This window comes from Bos mutus, chromosome 2 (assembly GCF_027580195.1).
Source record: "Bos mutus isolate GX-2022 chromosome 2, NWIPB_WYAK_1.1, whole genome shotgun sequence".
In the NCBI taxonomy this organism is placed as follows: domain Eukaryota; kingdom Metazoa; phylum Chordata; class Mammalia; order Artiodactyla; family Bovidae; genus Bos; species Bos mutus.
In genome coordinates, this window is record NC_091618.1 from 117179815 (window position 1) to 117203269 (window position 23455).

At 39.2% G+C, this 23455-nt stretch overlaps 1 protein-coding gene across 1 annotated transcript; it reads right to left on the bottom strand.

Moving 5' to 3' along the window:
• Positions 1 to 2875: 2875 nt before the first annotated feature.
• Positions 2876 to 21781, bottom strand: LOC106700494 (cytochrome c 2). The gene is made up of 3 exons (XM_005900799.2): positions 21540 to 21781; positions 16012 to 16186; positions 2876 to 3040 (listed from the first exon to the last, which is right to left on the bottom strand). Exons 2-3 carry the CDS (start codon positions 16178 to 16180, stop codon positions 2892 to 2894), a joined length of 318 nt encoding a protein of 105 aa, XP_005900861.1. The 5' UTR covers positions 16181 to 16186; positions 21540 to 21781; the 3' UTR covers positions 2876 to 2891.
• Positions 21782 to 23455: the final 1674 nt, after the last annotated feature.

Consider the following 23455-nt stretch of genomic DNA (forward strand, 5'->3'; position numbering starts at 1 on the left):
CAATCAAATCCCTTATGATTATACAGTGGAAGTGAGAAATAGATTTAAGGGCCTAGATCTGATAGATAGAGTGCCTGATGAACTATGGACTGAGGTTCATGACATTGTACAGGAGACAGGGATCAAGACCATCCCCATGGAAAAAAAATTCAAAAAAGCAAAATGGCTGTCTGGGAAGGCCTTACAAATAGCTGTGAAAAAAAGAGAAGTGAAAAGAAAAGGAGAAAATGAAAGAGATAAGCATCTGAATGCAGAGTTCCAAAGAATAGCAAGAAGAGATAAGAAAGCCTTCCTCAGTGATCAATGCAAAGAAATAGAGGAAAACAACAAAATAGGAAAGACTAGAGACCTCTTCAAGAAAATCAGAGATACCAAGGGAACATTTCATGCAAAGATCGGCTCGATAAAGGACAGAAATGGTATGGACCTAACAGAAGCAGAAGATATTAAGAAGAAGTGGCAAGAATACACAGAAGAACTGTACAAAAAAGATCTTCACAACCAAGATAATCATGATGGTGTGATCACTGACCTAGAGCCAGACATCCTGGAATTTGAAGTCAAGTGGGCCTTAGAAAGCATCACTACAAACAAAGCTAGTGGAGGTGATGGAATTCCAGTTGAGCTATTTCAAATCCTGAAAGATGATGCTGTGAAAGTGCTGCACTCAATATGCCAGCAAATTTGGAAAACTCAGCAGTGGCCACAGGACTGGAAAAGGTCAGTTTTCATTCCAGTCCCAAAGAAAGGCAATGCCAAAGAATGCTCAAACTACCACACAATTGCACTCATCTCACACGCTAGTAAAGTAATGCTCAAAATTCTCCAAGCCAGGCTTCAGCAATACGTGAACCAGGAACTTCAGATGTTCAAGCTGGTTTTAGAAAAGGCAGAGGAACCAGAGATCAAATTGCCAACATCCGCTGGATCATCGAAAGAACAAGAGAGTTCCACAAAAACATCTATTTCTGCTTTATTGACTATGCCAAAGCCTTTGACTGTATGGATCACAATAAACTGTGGAAAATTCTGAAAGAGATGGGAATACCAGACCACCTGACCTGCCTCTTGAGAAACCTCTATGCAGGTCAAGAAGCAACAGTTAGAACTGGACATGGAACAACAGACTGGTTCCAAATAGGAAAAGGAGTACATCAAGGCTGTATATTGACACCCTGCTTATTTAACTTGTATGCAGAGTACATCATGAGAAACGCTGGGCTGGAAGAAGCACAAGCTGGAATCAAGATTGCCGGGAGAAATATCAATAACCTCAGATATGCAGATGACACCACCCTTATGGCACAAAGTGAAGAGGAACTAAAGAGCCTCTTGATGAAAGTGAAAGAGGAGAATGAAAAAATTGGCTTAAAGCTCAACATTCAGAAAACTAAGATCATGGCATCTGGCCCTATCACTTCATGGCAAATAGATGGGGAAACAGTGGAAACAGTGTCAGACTTTATTTTTGGGGGGCTCCAAAATCACTGCAGATGGTGGTTGCAGCCGTGAAATTAAAAGACGCTTACTCCTTGGAAGGAAAGTTATGACCAACCTTGATAGCATATTAAAAAGCAGAGACATTACTTTGCCAACTAAGGTCCGTCTAGTCAAGGCTATGGTTTTTCCAGTAGTCATGTATGGATGTGAGAGTTGGACTGTGAAGAAAGCTGAGCGCTGAAGAACTGATGTTTTGAACTGTGGTGTTGGAGAAGACTCTTGAGAGTCCCTTGGACTGCAAGGAGATCCAACCAGTCCATTCTAAAGGAGATCAGTCCTAGGTGTTCTTTGGAAAGAATGATGCTAAAGCTGAAACTCCAGTACTTTGGCCACCTCATGCGAAGAGTTGACTCATTGGAAAAGACTCTGATGCTGTGAGGGATTGGGGGCAGGAGGAAAAGGGGATGACAGAGGATGAGATGGCTGGATGGCATCACTGACTCGCTGGACGTGAGTCTGAGTGAACTCCGGGAGTTGGTGATGGACAGGGACGCCTGGCGTGCTGGGATTCATGGGGTCACAAAGAGTTGGACATGACTGAGCAACTGAACTGAACTGAACTGAACTGAACTGACTGATGGTCAACAATTGCAATTTTTTCCCCAATAACATTCCTAGATAAGATCATGCTGCTGCTACTAAGTCACTTCAGTCATGTCCGACTCTGTGTGACTCCATAGACGGCCTCCTACCAGGCTCTGCTGCCCCTGGATTCCCCAGGCAAGAACCCTGGAGTGGGTTGCCATTTCCTTCTCCAAAGCATGAAAGTGAAAAAGTGAAAGTGAAGTTGCTCAGTCGTATCCGACTCTTAGCGACCCCATGGACTGCAGCCCACCAGGCTCCTCCATCCATGGGATTTTCCAGGCAACAGTACTGGAGTGGGCTGCCATTGCCATATTTGACTTTATTTTCCCTACTTTTTTTTCCTTAAAGTTACTTTAAGTATTGTTCATAATAAAAAGCAAACATATAATCAAAACAACTTAATGAAAATTAAACCTAATGTCTGCTATATTTACATTTAAAATGCAGAGAAATAAGTATGTGGAAACTATTTCCATTATCACTGGTAGTTTCTAGATTTATAAAATATTTTGTGCATGTAGAGACGACTAAAGAACAGTAAGTTTCAGTTTCCTTCTCTCTCTTCCTCCACCCTGACCTTGCTCACATTCTTAGCAACCAGACAAAATCAACTTCAGACTCCGAAGGGCATGTGATAAGTAGGTTACACACAATCAAAAACATCAACTTTTATTTTAAAATGTTAAACTTACTTACAGGCTGATCAAGAAAGATCAAATATGAATTTTTTAAACATGTAAAATTGGAAAACATGAAATTGGAAAATTTTGGTTTATAACTAATAATTTTTAAGTTGCAAGAACATTTCATGAAGATGTTGCCTGTTTCAAATACTCAATAAGATCTTCTCTCTCACTCTTCTTTTTAAGACCAGCAAAGATCATTTTAGTTCCAGGGATATATTTCTTTGGGTTCTCCAAATATTCCATCAGAGTCTGCTCTCCCCAGATAATGCCTATAAAGGTGAAAATAAGTTTTAAGTTTGCATAATTACATTTATAAAACTTACTTACTGATGTGATCTACATTCGAGAACAAAAGCTTACTTTTGGACTCAATAGGAATGCTATTATAACCGAAAATACTTACAGTTTCTGACCTACAAGAAAATTCCAAAATTGGCCTTTGGTGATCTCCTGTTTGGGTTTCTTACAGAAATCCAATGCTGTTTAAGATCATCTAAGGTACACCAATGAACCACCAACCCAGACATGTTGTGCCATCCTCCTAGAGTCACAGAGTTCACTCTAGAAAAGATCTTAGAGGTCAATTGACCCAAATCCTCATTTTGCAGATAAGTGAATGATGACCCAAAGAGAGAATAATAACTTACCTTAAGATGACAAGGCCACAGAGTCAGGAACCTGTGACTAGTAACTCAGTTCCATGTTTGGGGTGGGGAGTTGCTCGGTTGGTTTTTTACCAATCATAGCAAGCTGCCTCCGTCTAGATCCCTACCAAAAATTTATGACTTCAGGAATCCAGTTTTAAAACCAGAGAAAAAGGTTGCCTCTAACTTTTTTTCCTTTCTGAAACCAGTTGAAAAGAACATGAACAAAGAGAAATAGAAATGCTAATTCTACTTTTAATAAAATTCTTGAGGGAGTACCTCACAAATTTTATACAATTAGAAAACTACCACAGACATAAAACCTGGACCAGAGTGAGAGGACACTTGTCATTAATTTCAAGACAAAAGTTCTCCAGAATAGGTGACAAATCCTAAGGGGCAGAGTCATGACGCTCTGGCCCCAAAAGAGTACAGTATATATTGACTGGCTTTGAAAGTCTAAATTCAATTTGATATCATGGAGGGCCAGGGGAGCCAGGATTAAAGAAGAAAACACATCTTTAAAAGAAAGATTCTACCTTGTTACAGGATAGAAGAGAAAGGTACTGGGTAACCCTGGAACTACCAGACTTGGTCAGCTGAAGAGCCAAATAACCCCCCAGCCAACATTCACACATACACATATCTCTAAAACATAACTGTGGGTAAGGAAGACTTCATAACCAAATGGAAAGCTCAGACCCTCACTCTTACTGACCTTCTGCACATACCCATCCTGATGAATCATCCTCATCAAAAGATGAGTAGTAATTAAAAAGGAATCAGCATGAAAGAGCACTAAAAACACATACACACAACAGCAGAAATACAAAAACCCAAAAGATAAATGAAATATACACATCAGAAATCATCAGAAAAATCATGACCACATCCCCATGGATTCAAAAAAGATCTTTACAAATCAAGGATTTATAGCAGAACTACAAAGGGTCAAGGAGAAAATGATAAAAACAGAAGACATAAATGACAGCGAAAAGAACAGACACTGCTGATAGCACACTCAGGCTTGAAAGTATTGATAAAAAAACAAAATGAAAAAAATTAAAAGTTTAAAACAATCAAAGGAAAAATAAGTTATAGAAGATATGTAGACAAAAGACATCCAAAATATGTACAACTGATGGCCCAAGCAACATTTCTTTAAAAAACAAATGAAAAAGTATAAAATTTTTAAAACATGTAGTGCAAGAAAACTTTCAAAAATAAAAGTTCTGAGTCTACCAACTGAAAGAATACATATCCCAGGAAATTCCGAAACAAATGAATCAAGGATTACACACAACCCAATAAGTTCCTAATTTTTAATGAGAATTTTACTGAAATTTAGGGGGGAAAGAATAAAATAAAAATAAAACCGATTAACTTATAATGGAAAACAGTCAGGCTGGCTTCAGATTTCTTCAAAGAATAATTCAACACAAAGCATACAAAATCTTGAGGAACTAAAAGAATCATCCAATTATTTTAAGTCTAGCCAAAAAGTTTAGCACAGACTCGGACACGACTGAAGTGACTTAGCAACAGCAGCAGCAGCAGTGAGATATAATTGACGTATAACATTCTCTAAGTTTAAGGTGTACAATAGGTTGATTTGATACATTTATATATTGATTTTTCATTACCACCATAGCAAGAGCAAAAAACTCCACCCCATCACATAATTGCCATTTCTTTTTTGTAGTAAGAACATTTAAGATATACTCTCTTCTGCTGCTGCTAAGTCACTTCAGTTGTGTCCATCTCTGTGCGACCCCATAGACATCAGCCCACCAGGCTCCCCTGCCCCTGGGATTCTCCAGGCAAGAACACTGGAGTGGGTTGCCATTTCCTTCTCCAATGCATGAAAGTGAAAAGTGAAAGTGAAGTCGCTCAGTTGTGTCCGACTCTTAGCGACCCCATGGACTGCAGCCTACCAGGCTTCTCCATCCATGGGATTTTCCAGGCAAGAGTACTGGAGTGGGGTGCCACTGCCTTCTCCGATATACTCTCTTAGCAACTTGCAAGTATATAATACAGGATTATTAGCTATAATCACCATGTTATACATTAGATCCTCTGAACTTGTTAATCTTGTAGCTGGAAGTTTGTACCCTTTGACCAATATCTCTCCATTACCCTAACTCCCCACCCTGGTCACTACAATTCTACTCTCTATTTTTCTAAGCTTGGCTTTTTCAGATTCCACATATAAGTGATATTATACAGGATTTGTCTTTCTCTGTCTGACTTATTTCACTTAGCATGATGCCCTCAAGATTCATCCAAGTTGTTGCAAATAGCAGGATTTCCTTCTTTCTCATGGCTGCATAGTATTCTATTGTGTATAAAAAGCACTTCTTCATTCATCTATCCATTAATGGACTCTATGTCATTTCAATATCTTGGCTGTTGCAAATAATGCTATATTGAACATGGAGGTATAGATACCTCTTCAAGGTTCTATTTTCATTTCCTTTGGATGTATACCCAGGAGTGGGATTACTGGATCATATGGTAGTTATATTTTTAACTTTTTGAGGAAACTATACACTGTTTTCCACAGTGGCTGCATCAATTTACATTCCCACCAACAGTGCAAAGGGTTCCCTTTTCTCCACATCCCTGCCAATAATTGTTATTTCCTGTCTTTTGATAACAGCCACTCTAAAGGTGTGAGGTAACAATCTCATTTGTGATGATGGCCACCTTTTCATGTATCTGTCGGCCATCTGTGTATCTTCTTTGGAAAAATATCTATTCTTTTCCTCTGTAAATTTTTTAATTTGGCTGTTTGGTTTTCTCTCTATTGAGTTGTATGAGTTCTTTACATATTTTAGATATTAACCCCTTATTAGATACATGATTTGTAAATATGTTCTCCCATTTAGTAGGGTGCTTTTTAATCTTGTTGATTGTCTCTTTTGATGTTCAGAAGCTTTTCAGTTTGATGTGCTGTGTTGTGCTTAGTTGCTCAGTTGTGTCCAACTCTTTGCGACCCCATGGACTATAGCCCACGAGGCTCCTCTGTCCATGGGGATTCTCCAGGCAAGAATATTGGAATGGGTTACCATGCCCTCCTCCAGGGGCTCTTCCCAACCCAGGGATCAAACCCAGGTCTCCCACATTGCAGGCAGATTATTTACCAACTGAGCCACCAGAGAAGCCCAAGAATACTGGAGTGGGTAGCCTATCCCTTCTCCAGAGGATCTTCCCAAACCAGGAATCGAACTGGGATCTCCTACATTGCAGTGGATTCTTTACCAGCTGAGCTACCAAGGAAGCCCTTAGTTTGATATAGTCTCATTTATTTTTGTTCTTTTTGCTTGTGCCTTTGGTGTCATATCCAGAAAACCACTGTCAAGACCAATATGGAAGAGTTTTCCCCTATGTTTTCTTCTAGGAGTCTTATAGTTTCCAGTCTTATGTTTAAATCTTTAATGCATTTCAAATTAATTTTTGTCAGTAATATACAAGAGAGTCCAATTTCATTCTGCTACTTATCATTCTTATTTCATTATTAAAACTAACAAATACTCATATTATATGCCCAAGTAAGTCACAAATACTACTTAAACAGTCTCACTTAGGAAAAATTTTATTTCTAATTGTTAAATAATGTTAAAGCCAAGCCTTATAAGCTTTTATCTTTGACAATAGCCTATAATAAAAGATATATTTGTAATAAGTTTTAATATGATTTCAAATCAATATTAATAAAGAAAATGTTAAAGAGTTTTGGCAGCTAGAGGGACAATAATAACTGTTCTAAAAATCAGAACTTTAAAAGTTGACTGTTCTTATAAGAGGATAATAAAATAAAGACACTATAGAAAAATATTACTTGAAAAGTTAGAGAGCCATATAAATGCAAACAATAAATGCAAGTTTAAGACTTACTGTAATAAGTGCAATTCAATTCTCATACTAACTGTCTAGAGTTAGCACAGACTCCAAAGTTTCCAACAAGACTGCAAGTTCAGGGTACCCAGCCCATCCAAACTTCTAACCAATTGGCTATAAATTTAAGGGTTCCCAGGACCCCCTTAGGTATGATAATTCAGTAAAACAATTCACAGAACTCAGGAAAGCACTACTTAAAAATCACAGTTTTACTATAAACAATACAAATCAGTACCAGCCAAGTGAAGAGACCCATATGGTGAGTTCTGGGAAAGTCACAAACACAGGGGGTCCTGGCCCTGTGGAATCAGGACTCATCACCCTTCTAGTACACGGATGTGCTTATCAAACAGGAAGCTCAAATAGAGCTTCCAGTTTAAAGTGGTCAGAGTTTTTGATTGGGGTTTCATTACATAGACTTGACTGATTGCATCACTCACCATGTGCCTAAACTCAATCTCCAGCCCCTACCCTCTATACCTGGAGATTAGACTGCTATCACCTAGCCCAAAGTCCCAATTCTCTAATCAAAGAGTTGGTCTTTCCAGCTTGGCCAGTCCCAGCCCTATCAAGAGCCCTACTGAATTTTCTCATCAGCATACATTCAGGCTGCAATCCCAAGGCCCAACGTTGAAAAACAAAGACACTCGTGTGTGTGTGTGTGTGTGTGTACGTGTTAGTCTCTCAGTTGTGTCTGACTGTTTGTAACTCCATGGACTATATATAACTTGCCAGGCTCCTCTGTCCATGGAATTCTCCATACAAGAATACTGGAGTGGGTTGCCATCCCCTACTCCAGGGGATCTTCCCGACCCAGGGATTGAACCCAGATCTCCAGCATTGCAGGCAGATTCTTTTACCGTTTGAGCCACCAGGGCAAACTCTCTTATCACTGGGAAATTCCAATGTTTTACAGATCCCTCCCAAGAACCTGAGATAAAGACCAGACAAATTCTTTATTAAAGAATATCTACTAACCAGCACTTTTACATATACTAAATACAATGATATTGTATTAAAACAACTATGCTTCCCAGGTGGCACTAGTGGTAAAGAACCCACCTGCCAATGCAGGAGACCTAAGAAACAAGGGTTTGATCCCTGGATTGGGAAGATCCCCTGGAGTAAGAAATGGCAACCCACTCCAGTATTCTTGCCTAGAGAATCCCATGGACAGAGGCGCCTAGTAGGCTAGAGTCCATGGAGTTGAAAAAAGAGAAGCAAATGAAGCGACTTAGCCCAATGTAAGTAATGTAACAACTACACAGATGTTTTAAAAAGGTGATAAACACCCTTGACTTGACAAAGATTAAACTTTATGTTGCTTTAATATAAGAATTTTTATCAATTGTCTATATATGTATTTTATATATATGTGGTCGTTTTTTGTCGGTGTCCCCTGAATAAAACTGTGTTGAGACCCCTAACCTCTGGAGCCTCAGAATGTGGCTTTGTTTGGAAATAAGGTCATTGCAGCTGTGATTAGTAATGATCACAACTGAAAAGTAAGATAGGCCATACTGAGAAGGATAGGTCTCCCAGTCCAATATTACTAGTATCCTTACTAGAAGGCCATGTGAACACAGACACATGCGGACAAGGTAACAATGAAGGCAGAGGCTGGAGTCATGCAGCTGAAGGCCCCAAACTCCAAGTTTACTGGCAAACACCCAGAAGCTAGAAAGAAGCAAGGGAGGATTGTCCTCAGGCTTCAGAAAGACCATGGCCATGCCAACATCCTGATTTACACTTCTAGCCTCCAGAGCTATGAACCCATAAATTTCCACTATTTTAAGCCACCTAAATTATGGTACTTGGTTACACCAGCCCTAGGAAACTATTACCGCCCTCCAATGCTAAGTTGTAGCAGTACTGCTCTAAAACAGACTTAGCATATACTTCCCGCCTCATCAGAGTTTGCCTGGGAACCCAAGTCTAGGAACAAATGGCTTTGCCACTTTTCTATCCTACTAAACGGCATTGCTCTCAAGGCTTTGAGAAAATGAAAAGTATCTTACTTTCACATATGCACAGAAAAAGCTGGCAATCTAGATGTGTTAATTTTCTTTTACTCAAACCATTTGACTATCCATAAGGTCTCTTTCTCCAAAATTCCAGATAACAAAAATTTCACTACATCTTATCTATCTGTAGTATAAGTAACTCACAATTAATCTTTTTGATTGTAATATAAGTGCTGAACATTAAGCTTTCAATTGCTGAGGCAACTCCTTCAAATATACACATTTTGAATAAATGCACTACCAGCTACACAGAGTCCCTTGGACTGCAAGGAGATCAAACCAGTCAATCCTAGAGGAAATCAATCCTGAATATTTATTGGAGGGACTGATGCTGAGGCTGAAGCTCCAATACTTTGGCTGCCTGACTCTAAGAGCCAACTCACTGGAAAAGACCCTGATATTGGGAAAGACTGAAGGCAGGCGAAGAAGGGGATGGGAGAGGACGATTTGGTTGGATGGCATCACCCAGCTAAATGGACATGAGTTTGAGCAAGCTTTGGGAGATGGTGAAGGACAGGAAAGCCTGGCATGTTGCAGTCCATGGGGTCACAGAGAGTCAGACATGACTGAGTGACTGAGCAACAACTACACAAGTAGATGGAGAGCCAGGCTGCCCACCCATGAAGTTCCCTTTCTTCAGAAAGCTCTGGTAGACCCACATACCTATTTGACTGACCTGCTTGCTTTTCCCTTCCCATGCTTTAATTCGTGCTTTTATATTTTAAATTCACCAGTAAAGAGTGAACCCATAAAACCCTAGGCAACCCATCCTCAACCCCAATAAAAGCAAAACTCCAAGCCCGTGCTCTCTCTCTACCTGCGACCACACTGTGTGCCCCAGGCATGCTGTGTGCCCTCAAGAACCTGTGAGTAATAAACTTTGTTTTTTCCAGCTTCCTGATGTTGTTGCTAAAGGAAAGTGCACCTTGCAATCATATTAAGAAATGTAATAGGCTGAGACCAACCCCAAACACTATCTTACTAGAAACATTAATACAGGTTGAAATAAGTAGAATCCCTCTTTCGACAAAAAGCAAGCTATTACCTGTGCACTCGAAAATAAAAAATAGTACACAAGATGCCAAGTACCCATATTAAAGCCTTTCTCCTACAACGTGGTCTCCAAGCTAAACCAAGTAAGGTAATTTAGTTTATGTTGCTGTTGTCATTTAGTCGCTAAGTCGTATCTGACTCTTTTGCAACCCCATGAACTGTAGACTGCCAGGCTCCTCTGTCCATGGGATTTCGCAGGCAAAAATACTGGAGTGGGTGCCATTTCCTTCTCCAGGGGATGTTCCCAACCCAGGAATTGAACCTTCATCTCCTACACTGGTAGGCAGGTTCTTTACCACTCAGCCACCAGGGAAGCCCAATTTTGTCTATATAAGCAGTATAAAACCTATTAAGTAAATTTTTAGTACTAAATTCAAATCACTAATGAAAGGATTTGCAACTTCCAATAATCTATATTTAAAACTTCTTCAAACACCAAGTAAAGACATCACAAGAAAATGACAAACCAATTATCTCTTATGTAAAAATCTTCAACAAAGTACTAGCAAGTTAAATTCAACAGCACTGTTAAAAGAACTACACACTACGACCAATTGGGATTTATCCCAGGAATGCAAGAATAGTTCAACACAGGAAAACCAATATAATACAAACATTAATAGAGCAAAAGGGGAAAAAAAAACACATGATTATCTCAACAGACGCAGAAAAAGCATTTCACAAAATCCAAAACCTTTTCATGAGAAAAAACATTCAGCAAACTAGCAATAGAAAGGACCTTGCTTAACATGGAAAACAGAATTTATGGAAAACCTAGAGCTAGCACCATATTCAAGGTAAAAAATGGAACCCTTTCCCTCTAAGATCAGGAACAAGATCAAGATTCTCACTTTTACCAGAGCTATTCAGAATTCTACCATAAGTCTTAGCCAGAGCAATTAGGAAAAAATGACAAATAAAAGCTACTCAGGTTGGGAAGGAAGCAAAACTATCTCTATTCACAGGTGACATAATTCTCTACATAGAAAATGCTAAAGAATCACAAAAAATCTACTAGAGATAATAAACGAATTTAGCAAAGTTGCACAGTACAAGATCAACATGGCTTGTCTGGTGGTGCAGTGGTAAAGAATCCATCTGCCAATGCAGGAGACACAAGAGACATGGGTTTCATCCCTGAATCAGGAAGATCTCCTGGGGTACGAAACGGCAACTCACTCCAGTATTCTTGCCTGGAACATGCTATAGACAGAGGAACCTGGTGGGATACAGTTCATGGGGTCACAGAGAGTCGGATGCAACTGATTGAACACCCATGCCAAAAACTGGAAAGGCATCCCATGTTCATAGAATATAATGTTAATACTGTTAAAATGGCAATACTCGCCAAAACAATTTACAGATGTTATGCAATCTCTATCAAAATTCTATAGGTCTTTTTTGCAGAAATGGAAAAATGATCTTCAAACTCAGGAAGTTACAAAGGGTCCTGAAAAGCCAAAGAAATACTGAAAAATAAAAACACTGCTGGAGGGCTCATCCCTCTGAATTTCAAAATGTATTAGGAAGCTACAATAACCAAAACAGTGTGGCAGTAGTATAAGAACAGAAAGGCAACAGGCTGCATTTCACTACTGTATGTCTGCAAGAACAGACATGCAGACAAATGGAAGAGAGCGGAGAGTCCAGACGTAAACCTTAACATATATGGTCAACTGATTTTCAACAAGCGAGTAAATTCCATTCAACTGTGAAAGAATGAATCCCTTCAACAAATGGTGCAAGGACAACTAAATAACCACATGCAAAAGAATACAGTTGGACCACTACCTCACTCTATATAAAAACTTAATGATAATTAATTAGAGGTAAGACAGTGACCTAAATGTAAGAACTAAAACTATTAGAAGAAAATATAGGGTAAATCTTTATGACCTTTGATATGGTGATAGATTCTTAGATTTAACATCCAAAACACAAGCAACATCAACAATAAAAATAAACAGACTTCATACAAATTAAAAACCACTGTTCATCAAAAGACATTATTTTTAAAAACAAAGACAATCTACAGAATAAGAGAAAAAAACTGCAAGTCACTTATTTGATAAGAGTTTAATATTCAGAATACATGGACACCTCTTGCAGTGCAGTGCAGCACATGTGTGCTCAGTTCAGTTCACTTCAGTCGCTCAGTCGTGTCCGACTCTTTGCGACCCCATGAATCACAGCACGCCAGGCCTCCCTGTCCATCACCAACTCCCGGAGTTCACCCAGACCCACGTCCATTGAGTCAATGATGCCATCCAGCCATCTCATCCTCTGTCGTCCCCTTTTCCTCCTGCCCCCAATCCCTCCCAGCATCAGAGTCTTTTCCAATGAGTCAACTCTTCGCATGAGGTGGCCAAAGTACTGGAGTTTCAGCTTCAGCATCATTCCCTCCAAAGAAATCCCAGGGCTGATCTCCTTCAGAATGGACTGGTTGGATCTCCTTGCAGTCCAAGGGACTCTCAAAAGTCTTCTCCAACACCACAGTTCAAAAGCATCAATTCTTCGGCGCTCAGCCTTCTTCACAGTCCAACTCTCACATCCATACATGACCACAGGAAAAGCCATAGCCTTGACTAGACGAACCTTTGTTGGCAAAGCAATGTCTCTGTTTTTGAATATGCTATCTAATTTGGTCATAACTTTCCTTCCAAGGAGTAAGTGTCTTTTAATTTCATGGCTGCAGTCACCATCTGCAGTGATTTTGGAGCCCAAAAAATAAAGTCTGACACTGTTTCCACTGTTTCCCCATCTATTTCCCATGAAGTGATGGGACCAGATGCCATGATCTTCATTTTCTGAATGTTGAGTTTTAAGCCAACTTTTTCACTCTCCACTTTCACCTTCATCAAGAGGCTTTGAGTTCCTCTTCACTTTCTGCCATAAGGGTGGTGTCATCTGCATATCTGAGGTTATTAATATTTCTCCCGGCAATCTTGATTCCAGCTTGTGTTTCTTCTAGTCCAGCATTTCTCATGATGTACTCTGCATATAAGTTAAACAAGCAGGGTGATAATATACAGCCTTGACGTACTCCTTTTTCCTATTTGGAACCAGTCTGTTGTTCCATGTCCAGTTCTAACTGTTGCCCCCTGACCTGCATATAGGTTTCTCAAGAAGCAGGTCAGGTGGTCTGGTATTCCCATCTCTTTCAGAATTTTCCACAGTTTATTGTGATCCACACAGTCAAAGGCTTTGGCATAGTCAATAAAGCAGAAATAGATGTTTTTCTGGAACTCTCTTGCTTTTTCCATGATCCAGCGGATGTTGGCAATTTGATCTCTGGCTCCTCTCAGTCGTGTCCAACTCTCTGTGACCCCATGAACTGTAGCCCATTAGGCTCCTCTGTCAATGGAACTTTCCAGGCAAGCATACTGGAGTCTTGTTGCCATTTCCTACTCCAGGGGATCTTCCCAACCCAGGGATCAACCATATGTCTCTTGTGTCTCCTGCATTGGCAGGTGGATTCTTTACCATTGTACCACCCGGAAAGAACTCTTAAAACCTGACAAAAAGTCAACTCGAATAAAAAATGGGTAGAGAATATCAACAGACATTTTTCCAAAGAAAATATACAAATGGCCAACAAGCACATGAAACAATGTTCAGCATTATGGATCATTAAGGAAATACAAAGCAAAGTCACCAAGGCTACTTCCTACCCACTGTTGCTATTGTTTTTAGTTGCTAAGTTGTGACCAACTCTTTTGAGACCCCATGAGCTGTAGCCCACCAGGTTTCTCTGTCCATGGGATTTCCCAGACAAGAATACTGAAGTGGGTTGCCATTTCCTTCTCCCAAGGATCTTCTCAACCCAAGGATCAAACCCACATCTCCTGTATTGCAGGCAGATTCTTTACTGCTAAGCTACCTGGGAAGCCCTCATATCCACTAAAATGGCAGTAAAAGAGAAGAAAAGGAAATCACAAGTGTGGGTGAGTATATAGAGAAATAAGAATCCTCCTCCATTGACGATGGAAAAGAAAAATGGTGTAACCACTGTGGAAAATAGTTTGTTGCTGCTGCTGCCGCCAAGTCACTTCAGTCATGTCCGACTCTGTGCGACCCCATAGATGGCAGCCCACCAGGCTCCCCCATCCCTGGGATTCTCCAGGCAAGAACACTGGAGTGGGTTGCCATTTCCTTCTCCAATGCATGAAAGTGAAAAGTCAAAGTGAAGTCGCTCAGTCATGTCAGACTCTTAGCGACCTCATGGACTGCAGCCTACCAGGCTCCTCCGTCCATGGGATTTTCCAGGCAATGGCAATTTGCCATTGCCTTCTCCGGGAAAACAGTTTGACTTTTCCTCAAAAAGTTATTAACTGATCCAGCAATTTCACTCCTAGGTATAGATTTAACGTAACTGAAAACAGGGATTCAAACAAACAATTTTTCACAAATGTTCACAGCAGTACTGCTTAAAATCGGTACAAGGTAGAAACAATACAAATGTCCATCAATTGATAAATGAATTAAAAAATTATATATATATATATATATATATATATATATATATACATACACACAGACACACATATATATGCAATGGAATATTACCCAGCCATAAAAAAGTAATAAAGTACTGATATATGCTTCAAGTTCAATGAAAATATGCTAAGCAAAAGAAGTCAAACACAAAAGATCATATATTATATGATTCCTTTCATATGAAATATCCAGAGTAGGGAAATCCATTGAGACAGCAGATAAGTGATTGCCAAAGGCTGGTAGTTACTAGATAGATACGAGGAGTGATTATTTAATGGGTACAAGGGTTTTTCTGGGATAACAAAAAAGCTTTGAAACTACAGAGGTGGTGATTGGACAACACTGTGGATACAGTAAATGTTTCTGAATTTTACACTTCAAAATGGCTAATTGTATTTATGTGAATTTCATCTACTAGAAAAATAAAAAGAAATATAAAATAAAATAAAATAAAAATCTTTCCAAACAGTAGTATAGTAGTGATATGAAATTTGGACCAGTAAGAAATGCTCAGATCCCAAGAACAGTTCAAAACAGAGAAGTACTTTATTTTTTAAATGAATGCTAACTATATTTATAAATATATATAGATACAGATATCTCCAGGAGTAATAAATTGCTTTGCAAACATATTAGTCTTTTGCAACTATTTTTAATTTCAACCTAAAATTAACTGCCATCTACATACCTTCTATCCAACAAAGAAATGACTGACTATACTTTTTCAAGCTGAAAAATAACTGAATATACTTTTTCAAATTGAATATACTTTTCCACCCTGCTAAGAATCACTACCAGAAATAGAAAACTACCATTATGCCATTAAAACATAATTTGATTTTTTAAATTCAGCTTATGCTTTTTCAAGATAAATGTATTGCTAAAAATGAAGTGTCTTGTATAGGCAAAAAATTAATGCTACAGAAGATTGCTAATCTTGCTGATAAAAACATGACCAGTTATCCAAACACAGATCTTTTGATATACATTAATATTTCTGTAATATAAATGTGGATTTCATTTTTAATACTACAAATTAGGAAATTATTATAATATCAAATCCTGTGTTTTCTTCTTTGCTACAAAGTTTCTGGTTCTCTCCAACAACTGCCTAGCTTTTACCTTTGTTTTTGTTTGCCTCGGTATAAGAAAATCCTGGCGCTTGTCCTGTTTTTCTGCCAAAAAGGCCCCAGAGATTTGGACCAGTCTTGTGTTTTCCGCCTTTCTCCACTGTGTGACACTGAGCACATTTTTGAATAAAGATCTTCTTGCCTGCCTCAGCATCTGCCATTTTGTTCTGCAATGAAACATTAAAACCACAGACCAAAGAAAATATCAGATTTGCAAAGCTGGAGAAAAAGGAATTTCAACACTTTGACTGAAGTATTAATGATATTAAACCAAAATATAATTTAAAGCATGTGCTTTAAATTCTGAGTGCTCAAAAACACAAACATAGCATTCAGTTTTATAAAGAGTCTCATTTATCAGATTTATTTTTAATTTCTAGCTATAGCTACTTTAGAAACTGCTATTGGTATAAGCCTGGTTTTACGTCAGCCTTCAGACAATTATGGGGTTCTCTGGTGGTTCAGACGGTAAAGTGTCTGCCTGCAATGTGGGAGACCGGGGTTCAATCCCTGGGTTGGAAAGGTCCCCTGGAGAAGAAAATGGCACCCCACTCCAGTACTCTTGCGTGGAAAATTCCATGGACAGAGGAGCCTGGCAGGCTATAGTCCATGGGGTCGCAAAGAGTCAGACACGACTGAGCAACTTCACTTCTTCACTTCTTCAGACAATTATAGTGATTTACCTAAATCAATTATATTCTTTCTTTTCACTTCCAAAAAGTACATGTGTAAAAAATTATGTGAAGCATATATGTCTAAATTGGTACTTCCTCACTTAAAAATAAAGATAGAACAAGTTGGAAAGATGATTAAATACAATGTTTATTATAAGTACTTATATGCCTGCAATAATAGACAAAACTATAAAATACCATGCAGAATGAGGCTACATATGGAATGAGGCAAGACACATATAATATATAATTTCATGTTTACTTTACACTCTAAGTGGTAAACAAATCTACCAAGACTAAATCAAGCATTACCTGAAAATAATTAAATAACAATATTGAGTTCAGTCAGCATTAGTATACATAGCAGAAAATACGTGGTCCTAAGTAGGAAAGATTTTATTTTATGGTGATAGACATACACAATAAATTCTGTACAAAGATACTTTTGTTAAGACTGCCCAAAACTCTACTGGGTACCTAAATAAATGCCTCATCCATGTAAAATGATATAAAAACTAAAATAATTCGAACTTATTGAACAAATGTAGCTTAAAATGCTAATGACTGCAGTACCTTGGTTTTGTTTTCCTGCAGCTTGTGTTCTTTGAAGAATGGGTGCTGGGGCAGTGGAAGTGGGGATGGATTCCAACATAAGAGTTACTGTTACAGACATCATGAAAATTCCTAATTCTTTGACAGGTTCTAGGCACATTTTTACCTTCATAGCTCAATTGAGAAATAGAAAATGTTTGTGTTATTCTGACAATATTGAAAAAACAATACTGTTTAACTAAAGTAACTATCCTGGAGAAGGGCATGGCAACCCACTCCAGTATTTTCACCTAAAGAATCCCATGGACAGAGGAGCCTGGCAGGCTACAGTTTATGGGGTTTCAAAGAGTTGGACACAACGGACATGACTTAGCACGCCAAGTAACTATTACAGTGAAACTAGTATTTCATCTGTATGTACCATGTGCATGCATGCATGCTAAGTTGCTTCAGTTGTGTCCAGCTCTGTGGGACCCTATGGAATGATGCTAAAGCTGAAACTCCAGTACTTTGGCCACCTCGTGCGAAGAGTTGACTCATTGGAAAAGACTCTGATGCTGGAAGGGATTGGGGGCAGGAGGAGAAGGGGACAACAGAGGATGAGATGGCTGGATGGCATCACTGACTCGATGGACATGAGTCTGAGTGAACTCCGGGAGTTGGTGATGGACAGGGAGGCCTGGCGTGCTGTGATTCATGGGGTCGCAAAGAGTCAGACACGACTGAGCGACTGATCTGATCTGATCTGATCTGATGGATTGCAGCCTGCCAGGATCCTCCGTCTGTGGGATTCTCCAGGAAAGAATACTGGTGTCGGCTGTCACGCCCCACTCTAAGGGATCTTCCTGACCCAGGGATCGAACTTGTGTCTCTCCATTGGCAAGAGATGTAGCTACTGCATTGGCAGGCAGGTTCTTTACCACTACCAGCACTACTAAAAATACCACTACTACTTATGTAGAAACCCAAATCAGTGTCAATAATCCACTTAAAGGGAGGACAGAAGTTTTCTTTGGGCAGTATCCAAAACAATTCAACTGTTAATCAGTGCTTTAGGTCTAATGCCTGGGGCTGATGGTGCACTGGGATGACCCAGAGGGATGGTATGGGGAGGGAGGAGGGAGGAGGGTTCAGGATGGGGAACACATGTATACCTGTGGCAGATTCATTTTGATATATGGCAAAACCAATACAATATTGTAAAGTTAAATAAAATAAAATAAAATAAAAAAAAAAAAAACTTTATCCAAGAGAAGATTACTTTAAAATTCCAAACTTAAATCAAAATACTGCATTCAATTTCTAACTAGGTGAGTTCTATCAACTTTCTGTATAGGTACAGAATTCACTGAACCTTTGAATAAAGGACATAGAGAGGAAAACCTGAGTCACTAAAACAAACATATGGCCTTTAGTAAAATGTATTCACTACACCAGTAAAGCTTGTGTAATACAAAAACGTTAGGGAGGGGACATATGTATACTTATGGCTGGTTCATGCTGTTGTATGGCAGAAATCAACACAACACTGTAAATCAATTATCCACCAATTAAAAATAAACTAAAAAAAAGAATCTACGAGAACCCAAATGTCATCTCAGTACTAAAGGAAACTTTCTTTCCAATTTTTATATAAAGCAGAAAGATCAGATTGATTTTTATACCAATTAAATTTTACCGGTAATTCAGGAAACTAGACTTTAAAAAAAGGATAAAACAAAATATTTTGCTTATTAACACAGATTTTACATGCAAGTCACTAAGAAAATATATATTGTCACTGTTCAAACTATCAGTATTTAACACAAAACACTGCTGCCGTCTTTAATCACTGCTGTGCAAGTATCTAAGATCCCTCTTCAAAGTGCATTAAAACCAGTAGATTCAGCAATGGCAGCAAGGGAGGACACAAGAAGACCAGGAAGGATCTCAAGGGAAGTCATTTTGTCTTATAATCATTTGGCACTCTACTAGTACTTAGTAACTAAGAAGAAATATCTCACTGAAATAGACAAAGATATGATATCTGGTATGAGAATGATCACTCATCCAAAAACGAATTCTAAAACTAAATAGACCAAGATAAGAGTAGCAAGCAATTACACATGCTTACTTAATGCCAGGCATATTCTAATGTGTAAGCCTGTACACATTATTAATGTATTTAATCTCCACGTCAGCCATGTGAGATAGATACTATTAACATCTCCGTTTTTTATGGATGAGAAAAATGAAGCACGTAGAGCTCATTTCAAGTCATAAGCTGATGAAAAGTAGAGAGAGATGGTGAAAGATGAGAGAATTACATCTATAATCCTAGATTTTTAATTTCAACAATTCCCTTCTAAGAGTGATTGAGGCAACCCTGTGTTGAACATAATGTCTGACACACTGCAGCTGCTAAACTGAGTGAAAATACTTAACGAGGAGTAAGTGAAAAAACTTTTTAATACTGGTACATACCACTGACATTTCTAATTTTGCCCATAAAAAGAGGAATGTGGTAAAAAAACAACTAAGATACCATTAAAGTCTAAGAAGTCCATATAACTGAAGTGATGAAAGAGGAAAGAGAAGCTCACTAGAATATTTTAAGGATGAATACTACACTGATTTTAAAAAATTAAGTGGGATTATGCATGTTGTAGTGGGAAAAAACACTGGAGTGGAATGTATCACAAAGATGTGACCCTGGGTAAATCGTTTCATGTTTATGAACCACATGCATAGGTGTTTCTATAGTCTTTATCCTTGCTAATCTGCTGTACTTGAACCTATGACCTGGAACAAGAATCCAGCTTTCCAAACTCCTAATTGCCAAAGAAAGTTCAAACTATCACACAATTGCACTCCTCTCACATGCTAGTAAAATAATGCTCAAAATTCTCCAAGCCAGGCTTCAACAGTACATGAACCGTGAACTTCCAGATGTTCAAGATGGATTTAGAAAAGGCAGAGAGGCACCAGAGATCAAATTGCCAACATCTGCTAGATCATCAAAAAAGCAAGAGAGTTCCAGAAAAACATCTACTGCTGCTTTATTGACTATGCCAAAGCCTTTGACTGTGTGGATCACATCAAACTGCAAAATTCTTTAAGAGATGGGAATACCAGACCACCTGACCTGCCTCCTGAGAAATCTGTATGCAGGTCAAGAAGCAACAGTTAGAACTGGACATGGAACAACACACTGGTTCCAAATCAGGAAAGGAGTAGTCAAGGCGGTTTATTACCACCCTGCTTATTTAACTTATATGCAAAGTACATTATGCAAAATGCTGGGTTGGATGAAGCACAAGCTGGAATCAAGATTGCCAGGAGAAATATCAGTAACCTCAGGTAAGCTTTTGAACTGCGGTGTTGAAGAAGACTCTTGAGAGTCCCTTGGACCGCAATAGAGATCCAACCAGTCCATCCTAAAGGAAATCAGTCCTGAATATTAATTAGAAGGACTGATGCTGAAGCTGAAACTCCGATACTTTGGCCACCTGATGCGAAGAACTGACTCCTTGGAAAAGACCCTGATGCTGGGAAAGATTTAAGGCAGGAGAAGGGGAGGACAGAGGATGAGATGGTTGGATGGCATCACGCACTCGATGGACATGAGTTTGAGTAAGCTCCCGAAGTTGGTGATGGACAGGAAGGCCTGACGTGCTACACAGTCCATGGGGTCGCAAATAGTCGGACACTGAGCGACTGAATTGAATCTCAGCATGCCACCACCTCCTTTTGGAGGCTGACTTCTGCTAAACATGGGCTGAAGGTTCGGCTCAAAATCAGTCCCATCCAGAAATCAGAAGGGCTGCAGCGAGGCCCCTGGTAGAAACAGTCAGAATTCTGTTTTACTTAAGACTACTCAGGCCCCACCTGGCTAGGGCTAAGGGAGAGCTTCTTACTATCCGGACGGTTGGGATACTCCTCTCTGAGTGAGCTAAGTCACTTTAGTCGTGTCCGACTCTGTGCGACCACATAGACGGCAACCCACCAGGCTCCCCCGTCCCTGGGATTCTCCGGGCAAGAACACTGGAGTGGGTTGCCATTTCCTTCTCCAATGCGTGAAAGTGAAAAGTGAAAGTGAAGTCGCTCAGTCGTGTCCGACTCTTTGCAACCCCATGGACTGCAGCCTACCAGGTTCCTCTATCCATGGGATTTTCCAGGCAAGAGTACTGGAGTGGGGTGCCACTGCCTTCTCCGTCTCTGAGTGAACCCAGGCCTAAATTGTATCGTGGTCCATAACGGTGTTCAGATCACATGAGGTCGCAGGCCACTCCCTCCTAGCTAGTCCCATACTTACCTCAGGGCCAGTGGCTCCGTCCTCTGCCTCCTTGCAGAACCTTTAGCGTCAACGTGCAGCTGTGAGCCACAGTCTGTCCTGAGATCAACGCTGGCGATACCGCAGCAGCGCCTCAAAGACTGTACTGCTGGCCCAGCCCAGCACGTGCTTCTGGGACGACGTCGGCCAATGGAAGGCGGGGCTCCGTCGGCACTGCTGATTGGTCCTCAAATCCCGCAGGAACGCAACTCTCGCAGGAGCAAAAAAACCTAGCATTGCAGAGTTGTTACTGATTGAGTTTAAATGTGACAAAATGTTTATTTCTTTAACTTTTACCTAACTTAAGAGTTATCTATGTATATTCACAGTAAATACCAGTTCTTGCTTGAGGTAGGAACTCAACATTTTATGAATGATTCATTAGTGTTTGACTGTGGGAATCAAATCACGTCAATAAAAGAATAAGGCAAGTGCTTATTGGGGGCAAGACGCTGTGCCAAGCAACTTGGAAGGACAAACTCTGAACTGAAGTTCCAATTTTCATTGAGGTATAATCCAGCTGGGGCAAGATTAAAGTACATTAAAAGTTAAATCATTATAAATGAGCTACATAGAAGTGCAATAAATAAGAACTGACAGCAAAGTTGCAAGCTGCCTGTTTAATCGCCAAAAGAACAACAGACTAGAGCATGAATAGAAACAGAGAATGCGTCCTGAAGGAGCGAGGGAGGGAGATATAAGGGAGAGGACTGAGAAAGCTTTAAGAAGACGAGGGTATTGAAGGCAGACGGGTGAGAAAGCCAAAGCTGTGTTTAGGAAAACGTGAGGGGGAAAGTAGTTCACCTGTGGTTACACGATTACCTCAGTGAGATGTGAGTGGTAAAGGCTATTAACAGAGAAATAAAAATATTAAAATAATTTAGCTTATTAAATTTTGTGTTAGGTAAGTGCAAGATTTACCCATATTCTCTGGAGTGCTGTCCAATAGAACTTTCTACTATGATGGAAATATTCAGCGTGGACCCCGTCTACTAGCTGCAAGTAACTTTGAGCACTTTAAGTGTGACTCACGCGACTAACTGAATTTTTTATGAGTTTAGAGTTAACTTTAATTAATTTCAAATTAAATAGCCACAATTAACAGATGGTTGAATGAAACTAAGTGGTACCTATATGTTCTGTCCTGTGAGCCACATATTTAAAAGATGTATGTCATCAAATTGAATCAAAAAGAGAGAAAAATCTGGTGTTACATATTATCTCAAACTCAAAGACAACCAAACTCAGGAAATAAAATGAGACTACCATTTCTTGAGTGCATACCACATGCCAAGTTAGGCACTTGTGTACATTATCAGTAGCCTGTAGACTTATAGATGGGAAAATGGAGACTCTGGACCATATTCATGCAGAACAATCTGAAAGTTACTAATTGATCACCAATAAATATCAGTGAAAATATTTTAAAATCCAGTAAAAATTTGCAAATAAGGCAAAACATTTTTACTTAATCAGATATAATGTATAATTATAATTATATATAATTATGCATCCCAGACAGTAAAGAATCTGCCTGGAATGCAGGAGACCCAGGTTCAATTCCTGGGTCGGGAAGATCCCATGGAGAAGAGCGTGGCAACACATTCCAGTATTCTTACCTGAAGAATCCCATGAACAGAGGAGCCTGTTCATAAATATGTGGTCATTACCACAGTCCACAGGGTCGAAAAGAATCGGACATGACTAAAGCAACTTAGCACACAAAGACTAATATCAATAACCAATAAGTCTTATTGTAATTAGATCATAGTTTAGAGAAATTTTGGAAAGCAATGACAATAATTTATTATTTTATCCTTGCATTTCAAAAATAAGTTACAATATCAATATGATCACTTTTAAAAAAGATTAGTAAGAACTTATTAAAAATTTCAAGG

What these genes read in the sequence shown, in the direction of transcription:
- LOC106700494 (XM_005900799.2), bottom strand. Translation starts at nt 16,180, where the DNA reads ATGGCAGATGCTGAGGCAGGCAAGAAGATCTTTATTCAAAAATGTGCT. An exon ending in CGAGGCAAACAAAAACAAAG is followed by an intron (nt 3,041 to 16,011) that starts GTAAAAGCTAGG and finishes TCACCTTTATAG; the next exon opens with GCATTATCTGGGGAGAGCAG.